Source organism: Alternaria ventricosa (assembly GCF_023758065.1).
Source record: "Alternaria ventricosa strain BMP 2768 chromosome Unknown scaffold_18, whole genome shotgun sequence".
NCBI classification, from domain to species: Eukaryota; Fungi; Ascomycota; class Dothideomycetes; order Pleosporales; family Pleosporaceae; genus Alternaria; species Alternaria ventricosa.
The window spans coordinates 462,175-474,530 of NW_026055698.1; the positions used below are offsets into that span (position 1 = coordinate 462,175).

General features: G+C 52.5%; 3 protein-coding genes across 3 annotated transcripts; 1 reads left to right on the plus strand and 2 right to left on the minus strand.

The window, feature by feature from the left end:
- Positions 1 to 735: 735 nt before the first annotated feature.
- J4E93_008854 (uncharacterized protein) lies at positions 736 to 2,123 on the minus strand (the record flags this gene model as incomplete). Its single annotated transcript, XM_049346751.1, has 2 exons — positions 736 to 1,947; positions 1,998 to 2,123. 2 exons carry the CDS (start codon positions 2,121 to 2,123, stop codon positions 736 to 738), a joined length of 1,338 nt encoding a protein of 445 aa, XP_049196171.1.
- Positions 2,124 to 4,902: 2,779 nt separating this feature from the next.
- Positions 4,903 to 6,318, plus strand: J4E93_008855 (uncharacterized protein; the record flags this gene model as incomplete). Its single annotated transcript, XM_049346752.1, has 1 exon — positions 4,903 to 6,318. The coding sequence occupies one exon, from the start codon at positions 4,903 to 4,905 to the stop codon at positions 6,316 to 6,318; it is 1,416 nt and encodes a 471-aa protein (XP_049196172.1).
- Positions 6,319 to 9,186: 2,868 nt separating this feature from the next.
- On the minus strand, positions 9,187 to 11,869 carry J4E93_008856 (uncharacterized protein; the record flags this gene model as incomplete). Its single annotated transcript, XM_049346753.1, has 5 exons — positions 9,187 to 10,240; positions 10,292 to 11,074; positions 11,125 to 11,549; positions 11,722 to 11,747; positions 11,803 to 11,869. 5 exons carry the CDS (start codon positions 11,867 to 11,869, stop codon positions 9,187 to 9,189), a joined length of 2,355 nt encoding a protein of 784 aa, XP_049196173.1.
- Between the last annotated feature and the right edge of the window lie 487 nt (positions 11,870 to 12,356).

The following is a 12,356-nucleotide window of genomic DNA, read 5'->3' on the forward strand; positions in this document are numbered from 1 at the left end:
ATTGTGGAAGGAATGTGTGTTGAAGTCGAAGGGAGACGCGTCGTACGGCAATAGATTGCGTATAAATACGTGGCAGTCGATCCCAAGGACCTCTCACTTGTCATGGAGCTAAGACTTGGTGATAGCCTCTCTTACCCAAGATGTGTGTCCTGAACTACGGATGGCCCTCGGCTCCACTCTCTATACCGTGGTACATACAGACCACCACTCACATCATGAGCACAACCAATGCCAAGGTAATACACTCTTCGCAACTCGATGAAGCTTCAATAGATAACATTCAGAATAAATGTTGTATCATGTGTCGACACAGAAACAAGGTGATTACACAGAATCCTATATTGGTTGACTCAAGAGCTTGGATATGGCGCAAGACTGTGGCTAGAGATGAGACAACTCTCGTCTGCTTATCGAGCTCAATCGTGGGTGACAGAGCTCATGCCCACTCTACCACGCCGTCATTTCGTGTCGATAAAGGACATCATACACTTGACATCGATGAGTTAGCATTTCTTCATTCGGGGGCGTGATTAGCACAGTACAAAGTAGCGGGCTGTCAAGGATCATCACTAGTCACTCTCGACTTATCATGTTCACGAGCAATGGATGAAGTTAGGGGGGTATTTCTGATTAGATGTTACTACAGATTAGGATATATGTACAAATGCGTCTCGCTATGGACGCCGAAAGATTGCGTTACGCTCGAAGCATGACCGTCATAGCTTAGCAGCGCCTTTATAGGGAGGCGTCGACCTTAGCAGCGCCGAGAACATCGGTAGAGACGTCAATGTTCTTGACGTCGTCGACGGTGGAGCCGACCTTGTCGGTGGCGGTCTTGACGGTAGAGCCAGCTACGCCCTTGACGTTGTCGACAACAGGAGAGACAACACCGGTGACAGTGTTGACAACGGGCTCGACGGCACCCTTGACAGCGTTGACGGCAGGGTCGACAGCGCCCTTGACAGTGTTAACAGCGGGCTCAACAGCGCCCTTGACGGTGTCGACAGCAGGCTTGACGGCACCCTCGACAGTGTCAACGGCAGGCTTAACGGCACCAGTGGCAGTGTTGGCAACAGGCTCGACGGCACCAGTGGCACCACCAACAACAGGAGCGACGTCAGGGACCTGGCGCTTGGTGACGGCAGCGTCAGCGGACTGACCAAGAGCGGAAGCGGAACCAGTAGTGTTCTTGACGTCGTCAACAGTGGATCCGACAGTGGACTCAACCTTGGAGGTAACGCCGTTGACAGTGCCGAGAGCGCTGTCCTTGACGTCGTTGACAATGGGGGTAACAAGGCCGGAGACAGCGCCAGTGACGGGAGCAACGGCCTGCTCGACACCGTCGACAACAGGCTTGAGAGCAGACTCAACACCGTCAACGATGGGGGCAACAGGGGCGGTGACACCCTCAGCGATGTCGTTGACGTTCAGGTTCTGGACATCGGCGAGAGTGGAGCCAACTTTGGAAGTAACGTCGCCGGCAGCGCCGCCAGCGACGGGGAGGTCGCCAACAACGGGGAGGTCCTGGCGCTTGCCGATGGATGCGTCGATGGAAGCACCGAGGGCATCGACCTTAGCATCGATGTTCTTGACGTCGTCGACAGTGGAGGAGACCTTGGAGGTAGCACCGTTGACGAGGTCACCAGCGACAGGGAGCTCCTGGCGCTTGCCAACCTCAACCTCGACAACGTCGTCGAGAGCCTCAACGTTGGCGGAAGCACCAACGTTCTTGACGTCGTTGACAGTGGAAGTGACGCCGGAGGTAGCACCACCAACGATGGGCTTAACGTCAGGAACCTGGCGCCTGGTGATGTGGGCACCAACGTTGGCGTTGATCTTCTTGGGGTCGACGGAGGCGTCTACGGAGCCGAACTTGGTGCCGACCTTTGCGTTAACACGGCGACCGATGGAGGCGTTGATCTTGGGGCTTGCGACACCCTCAACCTTCTGTTGAGGTGTCAGTTGAGTAATCATAAGACGGCTTGTAGTGTACTTACGTTGACGGTGGAAGAGACGCCAGATGTGGCGCCACCAACGACGCCATCAACCTTGGGGATCTGGGGAATAACAGCGGCGTTCGCAACAGCGGCGGCTGCAAGAATGGCGGGGACGTTGAAACGCATCTTGGGAGAATTAGGGTTCTTGGAAAGACTGTAAAATAGTTGGAGCAAAAAGCGAGTGTCGTAAAAAAGGAATGACTGTGGATCTGTAGCTGGATGATACTACTACTGAAGTCGGAGCCGATAGTACTTATATACTCACCCACTCCAACGTCGCTCTCCTAACGCCACACCATGTACAAGTGTGGCAGCACAGTAATATCCGGTATATCACCGTTGTGTGCATTAGGAAGACCAGTAGGATGTCGATCGACATGACGAAGCCTGATTCCAGGGTGTCCGTAGTTGATCCACTGGAGTGACCCATGCATTCGGCCATTATGAAGTGGTATCATGAGCGTAGATCGCTGTTGGTGACCCCATAAAGGTGGAAACCACCAGCACGGGTCCTTTGCCCCGCTCGAGTAATTTCTAGCTGGAGTATGGCAGATTTGACAGCCTCACCGTATCTTGTCTTGAGGCTGGCAGCTTGGCATAGATACTGTCAGTTGTGGTTCTCCCAGGTATGCATCCCTGCATTCATTTAGTTCGCCTTACCAAGAGGAAGCTTAATCAAGATGCCTTAAGGGCATGCGCCATGCGCGATGCCGCTTTCAGGTTCCCAAAACTCTTCCTATTTTGCTGTGCCTCTAACAGCTTCGAGTCATGACCTGTGCGCTTCAGGTCATCGTGTTGGTGTCGATTGGGATCGGCATCAGGGGTAGAACTGCCAGGGCGCGGAACTCGCGGCTTCGATGCGGACTATCGTAGACGTCTCCAGCGACTCATTGGTATGACCCATTCAGTGAGAAAAGCTTAGATAGGGCTGCCGTCGCACTGGTATCCTCGTTGCATTGGTCGTTCTCAGAGCGGCTCTTTGTTCCTTGTCAGTGGGTTGCAGTCCGCTCAGCCACATCTCACTGTTACAACGTGAACTATCGGCCCGTATGTCCGTCTTTTGGTGTAGTCGAGCTGCAGTATGTTGATCTCAGTTACCCAAGTATATTTGAAGCTGCAGTCCACGACGTGGTCGCGCAAACTACTGAGTCGCGATTTTACAGAAAGTACGGTGTTGTCTTTGCCCGATCGTCGGAAGCCAGCACTCAGGCACCTTCCTGCCTGGATCGGCCCGAAAGTTCCCCAAGCGGCGTAGCGTGCTCATTTCAGCCTAGTAGCTTCACACGTGCACGGTACAGTCTCCCCCCCGGTTCGGGTGCCAATACGACAGAAAGTGGACCCTTTTCTAGCCAATAGAGAAGCATAACAAGAACCTTAGCAAGGAATAAAACCTCCTAAACAAGGGCTTATTTGCTTAATAATCGTCTTTGCTAGGGTTTTAACTAATCAGACCTTATAATTTGGCTTAAAACTCGTATTTGCACCCGAACCGGGGGGGAGACTGTAGACCTTCCATGACGCAGCCTTTTGTTGACATCGCGCTACAACCACGAGACGACCGTTGGAGATTTCACCCGCGCCCTGACCCTGGCTTTACCGAACTGGTGGAGGATTAGCGCTGTCTGGACGAATTGGGCCATCAGTAATTTCCCGACGCGTCTCCACGCCACGTGCCTGCTCCACCTCGAATGCCCGTGTCGAGCTACACGCAAACCTCAGCTTCGAGCCTTCTGACTATCGAATTGGTAGTCCAAAGAGCACTATGCTAGTCTATCGCCCGACATGAAGGGTAGTCGCAAGATCTTTCTTCTCGCCGACTTCGACGATGTCACGCGACAAGTTGAAGAGGAGATTTCTCGCCAGTGATGACTTTGAGCATGTGCCTGAGCTGCGGAGAAAACCGTTGGCGGATGATCCCTTCAGCGATCAAATCGGACCGAGTCAGCAGTCACCCGCCCCTTGACAGGTTGTGAACGCCATGTATGCAAGGTCGCTGGTCGCAGAACCACATTAAATCTTGCACGGTCCGATGCCGTATCTCAAGGTGCAGTCACACTGCGTACTGGATAGGATATGAATACCGGCAGTGACAGAAATCTGTTCCTGGAAAGATGCCCCCTTTCAGGCCCTTTGAGTACGTGGACGTCCGTTTCATACACGCAGGGATTGCTCCTCCACCACTTGACCACATACAAGTCCCTGTTACGTTAGGGCTGCATCGATGTCGCCCCCAAGGAGGTCGAAGTACAGTCACAGTTACGGTTGTGTCGGTGTATTCGATGATCTCATCACAACACTCGTCTGCCGTCTAGTCAGCACTGAGCATTGAGACAGGATTGATACCAGCGACAGACCGCATGTGCCCGCAAAGACAAGCCACGAAAGGAAGTACTCACAACGTATGTTTGTGGTGCAATGAAACACATGCGGTCGGGCAACGAAGGCACGTAGCAGCTTCTGCGATTTCCTTAACAACTACACCACTTGTCTCGATGGCTCTACTGGAGTGGGTGACAGCCTTCTCCAATATTCACTACGTCCGCTACTGTCCACTCGAGGAAGCTCGTGGCTATTGCACTTGCTACTCGTTATATGGAGACAGGTTTTGCGACCATTTCACTCGAGACGGAACCCCTTCCAGGCAACAGCACATGTTGGCTAGGGAATCTTCCTTGGATATTTCCTATCTCGCCTTGTTTGGTTACCCTTCGATCCCATTGCCCCGCACCTCCTACCATGTCTATGCTAATCGAACGAATAGAGGGGCACTTGTGTAGTCAGACGGGTGCCTACTAACACTTACCTATGAATTTGCTCTTATTTTGCTTCATGTAATCACTGTTGTTGATACTCTTTATTCGTAAGCTTACCCCTCCACACGCTCCCAGGCTATTGATCGTCAGCCATGTCGTCCTCCACAGCCAGCAGTATCCCCAAGGCCAGTATCAGGGACCTTCCCGACGAACTACTTCTTCAAATCATCCCTCATCTTATAGTCGAGCCGCGCTTTGACAGAAGCGCCTACGGAAATCTGACATCTCTGGCCGCCGCAAATACACGCTTTCCAAAAGTCGTTCGAACCACCTTTCAAGAGCTCAAAGCACTTACTGTCCCACTCCCGAAAGCATTCGCCTTGTTTCGAACGCTCCGAGAGTCTTCCGCCACTCAGTGGGCCGATAAGGTCGAGTCGCTTGAAATCACAAATTATGTATCCCCTGAGGCCCGGAAAGCTAACTACGGTGGCGACGAGGATGGCTGTATGCAAAAACCCTGGAACAGTGCCCGAGAACGTCATCTTCGGCGCAGCTTGCGCGCTGGGCTCCTACAATACGCGGATGCGCAAGGTCGGTCGAGAATGCCGTCTAGGCAGTTCGCTATCGAGGCCGAGTTCACTTTCCGGACAGTTTGCCTAAACACCATCCGGGAGGCTGAGGACGTTAGCAACCGGAACAAACGGATGTGGGCAGACGCGCTCCGATCAGGTTACAACAACGCTTTCCTTGGTCTGCTGCTCCTAGCACTACCGAATCTCGAGGAACTACTTCTCGGTGGCGGCCATATATTTCACTATCCAATGTTGCTCAGGGACGCAGATCCATGGCAAGGACCGATGAGCCCGCGGGTTGATGGCCGACGTCACTGGACCAATGACCCCTCGACGCAACAACTACGAGAGCACAAGTACCTCGCCCAAGTCTTCGAAGCCAAGTACTCTCGCCTCACCAAGCTGGAGCTGCCATCCTCATGGAGTGGTATAACACTCTCTCGTGCTACACGAATCTCGCCCATGTACTACCATTTCGATGACTTGCAGACGTTGATAATCCCAGAGTCTGCGCTTCCACCTAGTCATGTCGTGCTGGCCAACGGACTTTTGTTCTCGGTGTTGCCGGTGAGCCTCAAGTCTTTGACTATTGTCGACTGTATGGGTCTCTCTACGGGGTTTGTGATACGCTTGCTGAACGACACCGTTGTCGATCCGACCACTTATCTTCCAGATCTGCGCTCCATCAGCGTATACTACATCGGCATGCCCCTTTACCCAACGCTCATACATGGAGACATTATGAGAGCGAAAGCACTCGGAATCACGATGGACCGTTTCTTCATGAACTACGTAAACCCAACAGCGACGCTGATGGCTTCAGATGTGGGAGGTCAACCATGGAAATTGACTACAGACGAGATATTTGGAAACGCAAAAATCCCAGCACTAGATCGAGGTGTTTGCGAAGTGGCTGGACATTGGGTGGGGAGCAAGCGAAAAACGGGTCGTCCCACTGGTAGAGCGAAGGAACATTTCCGGACTCGTCGTGGCTAGTGAGTTTCGCGGCGGCTGGCGCCTGATATGAGGAGAGCAGACTTTCTAAACCGCATCACCGCCTAAGATACGAGTGCGATCTTGAAGTCAAAGGCGAGCGAACTTGATTGTTAGGCTCAATGTATCTGTACTGTCAATCTTGAAACGTATCTTTCATCTCATACTCTACCTGCTGCCCAAGTCAATAGTAAACACTCAAGTACGTGACATAGGCATATCTCCCGTCGTAGTGACGCTAGTCGTACTATACCCACATACAAGAAGAAGGCAAAATGGTATCGCTGCCTTCGTGCCCTGGAACTTTAGCCATGACTGAGACGTCGGCGTTGTGATCGTTCGGCCCAGGTTACATGAGCGGCCCTGAGCCCATGCTCAACTAAGACAAATGCGGGGGCAAGCTAACTCTATTCCGACGCACCCGAGATCGCGTCTGGGCAGGGCTGTGCGGGCGCTTGGTTACCAGCCACCATCTCACAATTTGCCACCTATCGTCTTCTGCCCACCATCCACCATTTCCCATCTCCGTAGCCGAGTTGTTTCAATTAGCGATATGTTCGTGATTTCATTTGAAGTGTGCATGGCACACCGTTGAGATGTTGTTCCTCGCAGACTCGCTGGCTGGGTACCTACCTAGGTAGGCATTGCGCGGTTCACGATTGATCCGGTTGAGCCTTGACTATCTGGATGCTATAAAACCACGTGCATGGGAGGCATACCAGACCATTAAAGAGATGAGATTGGTCGTGTGAGGTGCGAACGTATCCTTGGTGTTTGGGCTGACAAGATGCGCAAACTTGACGCCAGGGCGCAGGCGCCGAGCATGCACGCCTGACGCTCAGCCTCGCCATGGATGGGCGTTGGGGGCCACTCACACCTAGGTTAGATACAGCTCCACCCTGCTGCACGGGAAACTTCAACTCCAACCCGTTACACTTCAACTTCGCCATGAAGCTCATTTCCTTTGTTATAGCATTCTACCAACTCTTCCTCGTCACCGGAGCTGCTCCGCTAGCACATAAGGACGATGACTGCACCCAAACCCACAGCTCAAAGGCGACCTGGGACACCGTCGATAAATACACCGTCGAATTATTCCAAGCGGAAGCAACATTGCGACCTGAACCTAACCTTTGTCTATTCTACACGCGCGGCTTGAGCGAGACGGCGCGCCGTTACGCGAAGACCAGACCAAACGGGGAGTCCCCTATGACAACGATATGGGTATTTGCATATTGGCTACATAGTCCCCGGACCCTGCTGATCGAGTCAAGGATGTCTGGCCCAAAGAATACTACAATAGCGAAGCCACTAGTTCCAACCCATTACGCTGCATCATGAACAACGAGACATGGCGAACACAGTATTACACAAACATGTCCAAAGCCTTCGCATCGTTATGCAAAGTCTTTGCAACTGTCATGGACGCCAGTATCGGTCCGGGCGCGAATACTCCCGGCTACGTCAACAAGGGAGGCCTTTGGTTCCAAGCGGAATTTCCAATCCTACAAGAGCAGAACAAAATCCTCATGATAGAAGCTATATCGCCAGATGGACAGACCGCCTTCACGTATTGGACCCAAACGAACGTCGCTCAGAATAGTATACATGACAAACATGTATACCAACGTGGCATGGATATGGGAAGCGAAGCATGGCTGGACATCTTCTCAGTAGCCGACTACTCGTTTCGTGAACACTGGCATATGGGCTTGCATGGCAAGTGAACTTTAGTTATATCTAATAAGCAAAGCATTACGTACAACACAACATGATCTCATCCACGTTCTTCCTGGTGCTCCATCCAGTACCCTCTCAGCCCGGATTCAACCTCCTGTTCAGTCCGCGCTATCCCTCAAGTATGCCCGAAACTTGCGAGTGTACTCGAGGAAATCATAAAAAGACATCAAAAAAGCGACTGTAATGCATACAATGCTCACTGTATAGCATTTCCGCGTGATCGAGGGCCCGCCGGCTAGACAATCATATCGGGCCACCAGGGCGACGAAGCTCAAAGCCGAAGCTGCGACAGTGATAGCAGACCTGACAAGCCGGATAACATAAGGATTATTTGCCGGGACTGCGTGCACTTCCGCGAAAGATCCGGAGCCATCATTCAGGGTGAGATCGTTACCCTTCAGAGATCCGATGGCATTCTTGTCGGCATCAGCGCGGGCGAACCCCGGTCCAGGACGCTCATCCTTGAGCATATACCAGAACGTACAGATCAGAATACCGTATAGTAGCAGCTGATGTCCCAGCATGTAGAACAGGAACGAGGATATCCCCTGAGGTTTGGGGAGTTCGTGCGGGCGCGCTCGATCCAGATGTACCGCATACGCGAGGCTGAGGGAACCAAGCATGAAGAGGAAGGTCCCGGGTATGTAAAGACAGCGCCAATAGTGCCAGTTCTGTTGTAGGAATCTGTTGAGGGCAGCTTGTTTTGCGCTCAATACTCTGGTTGGTGGTGTGGTGTGGGCCATGTTGGTGCGAAGGGCTTTGGCTGAGTTTCGTAGATATAAATGTCTTTATCAAGAGTCTTGGTAGAGCGGCAAAGTACCAAATACCCGGCTTTTGGGCTTGGCTGTTACTGTGTATGTCGGTGTCCGTTGTCTGCATCACTATTGGACCATGCTGCGCGGATAAGCGGCACCTTACCGCTCAAATCACGATGTTACTGGTTTAGCTAACCACTTTGGCCAGTCAAAGTGCGTTTAGAAAGTTAATATTGCTCCTAAAGAGGAAACATCTACTAATGAACCAAGATGGCCGAGAACCTACCGCGTCGATGCTAGCGGAAGAGAGGAGGTATATCCTGAGAAAGACCGTGCCCAAACGCCCAGCAGGTTACTTTCACAATACAATACTCACTTACATGATGGAGAAATTATTTGCCCAGCCCAGCGGACCAAAGCCCTCGAACCCAGTAGACTGCACGTTCTCATCATCACTTGCTTCCCATCCGAAGAAATTCTGGAGGTCGTCCAGGTTGAACATGGGCTGCTCGAAAGCAGCTGGCGCGCTGGGGGAAGAGTATATTGGTCCTACCGCATTCTCAGATGGTGTTGTCATGGCCTGGCCTGATGTAACAGTAGAAGCGCCCTGACCAGTGGTAGGCGCCGAGAATGGATAACGAGTAGTAGCCGTGCGAAGAGTTGAAGGCGAAGTTGCCGAGAGTATCTCCTCAACGGGAGGGATAACCGAAATGGCAGCGTTTCGCTGCCTAGGAGTGCCCGCCATCGGCGCAGGCGCGCCGACAATGCGCCGCGCTTCATTCTCTGATGGATCCTGAGGCGCAATGTAGTCAGCAGAGTGACCACGAGCCAGACTGTCGCGTACAGTATCCAACCAGCGCTCGGAGGTGATACATAACGATTCAGCAAGTGGGTACATGAACGCCATCTCCCGCAAAGCCTGGTTGTTGTACTGCACTAGCTCGACTGTACGACCAATAACAGTTCCTGCGTCGGGCTTTGATACGTCCAGGATCCGAGCGATGTAGTAGAGCATGATGCGACTACTGTTGTAAACGAACGACGGCAGTATAGAGTCCGCAAAGTGTTTGACACCGTGTTGGAGTATGTGTGAGACTAGAACCGACATACGCTGCGCATGCTCAAAGCAGACGTCTTGCAGATGACTTACGAACGCCTGTCGATCAGTAGGGAAGACGAACGGCTCCTGGTTTTTGAACAGGTCAGGGAGAGCGATCCTGTGGACGTCGCACATAACGTGATGGTACATGCAGTGGATGAGGAGGAGGGCACCTAGCTGATGAGTTTCGCGCCGAATGTAGATGTTGTCCGCGGAGAAGTCTAGCCAGGATGGCAGACTTTGTTTCCACGACTGGATATCCTCGATAAGGACGGCGAACCCTGACTCTGGAAGCCACGGCGGTTGCTCCTCGTCCATGTGCTTCACAAACCTATTCCAAGTCAGCATTTGAGACCTGCGAGCTTATCCTGGCCACACTCACCGTAAAACACGTCGCCAAATACTGACGATGCGCACGTAGTACGCAGCCATACCCAAATTGTCCGCTGGTTTCTCTGGGATATCCTCTGGAGACATGAGCTCCAGTAACGTACCCCTCTCAAGTCGCTCCGTAATGCATGGTATCTGTAGTGAGAACTGACGCTCGTTGCAAGGGAGCTGGATCTTGAGGTCTCTTTCATTGAGTATAGTGAGGTGGTCGACGCCACTACCAGCCCAGACATCAATCATATAGCATGCCCACATGAGCCTTCTACGAGACTCTCGCACAGAAACCTCATTTGGACTTCCTCCTAATTCCTTACAAAGAACATCTGGTGACACTTCATTGTTGAGCTGTAAAGCATGCGCCATACGGATGACAAGGCCGGTAAGAAGAAAAGACCCAGCATAGTTGCCATTGCGAGCTTCTTGGTCGTGAAGCAAGACCAAGACCTTGAGTTTGGTGATTGAGATGGTGCTGTAATCAGCGAAGAACATCTCTTCCGCGACTTTAGCCCACTGGCTTCCGGCTGACTGGATCAGATCTTTGGTCAAGGGCGAGAACGACTCACTGTAGTCGAGAGCGTAGAATCGAGCACCCAGTGCACACATTATGTGCAAGAGGGCTTGATCGGACGCATCCACGAGCTGTCCTTCGTCTAGCATTCGAATGAACGAGGGCTTGTGCTCGAACGCGAACACGCGGATTGGGTGGACGTTGTTGAAGTAAGCATCTAACAACGCATGAAGTTTGATTCTGGGTGGTAGCTGCTGGGAAAACAACCTGTGCATATTCGTAAGTTCGATGCACGCCGATAGTATCGTGAAGCATACCATAGTAGGCCCGGAGGACACCCCGCTACAGCAGGCTCGCTACTCGATAGTGAGCCGAGTAGCCTAGAAGGTTCTCGGGAATCCCGCGGAGTATGTGGAGGTATCATTACGGAGTCGGCGTGTGTGTCTGATGCAGGAGTCGCAATGCTCTGTACCCAGGCTGGCTCCACCTGCTCAGCATCGTATACACATGAGGTTCTGCGCTGCTGGCATCTTATGCAGTTCGGTCGTTCGCCGGAGCACTTGACTTTGGAGTCTCGACAAGGAATGCAGGATCGGAATGTCCGTTTACGCTTGATGCCTACAACAGGCTCGTACGCCGTGCTTGGTCTCTTCGCGGCAGTCGAAACACCGCCATTCTGCACACAGTCGAGCTGCAGCCTCTCGCAGTTCAGACAGCCGTTTGGGCGTTCATCGCACTTGACCTAGATGGTTGTCAGCTATGTCGGGCTTTGAGTTTATGGTTTGCCGGATCTCCTAGACCCCGACGCGGGAACTATGACCATCGCGACAACCTAATGGTCGCTCGCAAGATGCCCGTTGTCCTAGGATGGGTGTTTGAAGATAGGAAAGACGCAAGAGTCAATGAGATCCTACCTTTCTCGCACGGCAAGTAGCGCAGGCTGTCGAAACTCTGTTAGTACACCTATCGCCGAAGAAAGAGGCCATGTCGCGTACCGTTAAGTGGTCTTCTGCGCTTCTTAGCAGCAGTCTCTGGCACGGCGGGCGTTCCCGGCGACTCCATGTATCGTTCGGTTTGTCGCTCGGAATGTCGCGTCGTTCTGGAGTTGCGAAAGAGCGACGGCGGCGCGACGACGACCCAGACTTAAGGCGAAAAATGACGTGCGAATCCGTTGGGATTGGCTCAAAGCACGCGGCCTAACAGTGGGGTCATGCTGTGTTCGGGCAGGTGCGGATCTCATTCCCCCACGGGCTAGCTGTTTGCGGTGCTAGCTCAGCTGTACCCTTTCCCTGAACCCCGCAATTGACCAAGGCCAACTCTCAAAGCAGACGATATTTGGCTTATTTCCATTGATCTAGAAGGGGCACGAGACCCTTATAGTGTTTGCGGCTCAACTAGAATGTGGAAACTACGATACTCCAGGACTTGGCAAGACCTTGGCAGTGGAAGCTGATCATTGCAGCGACACTCAACATTGAACCCTCCGTACCCAACATAAGTGCACCAGCAAAATTCAAGACGGGATAATGGCTCTTCCAAGATCTTCCAA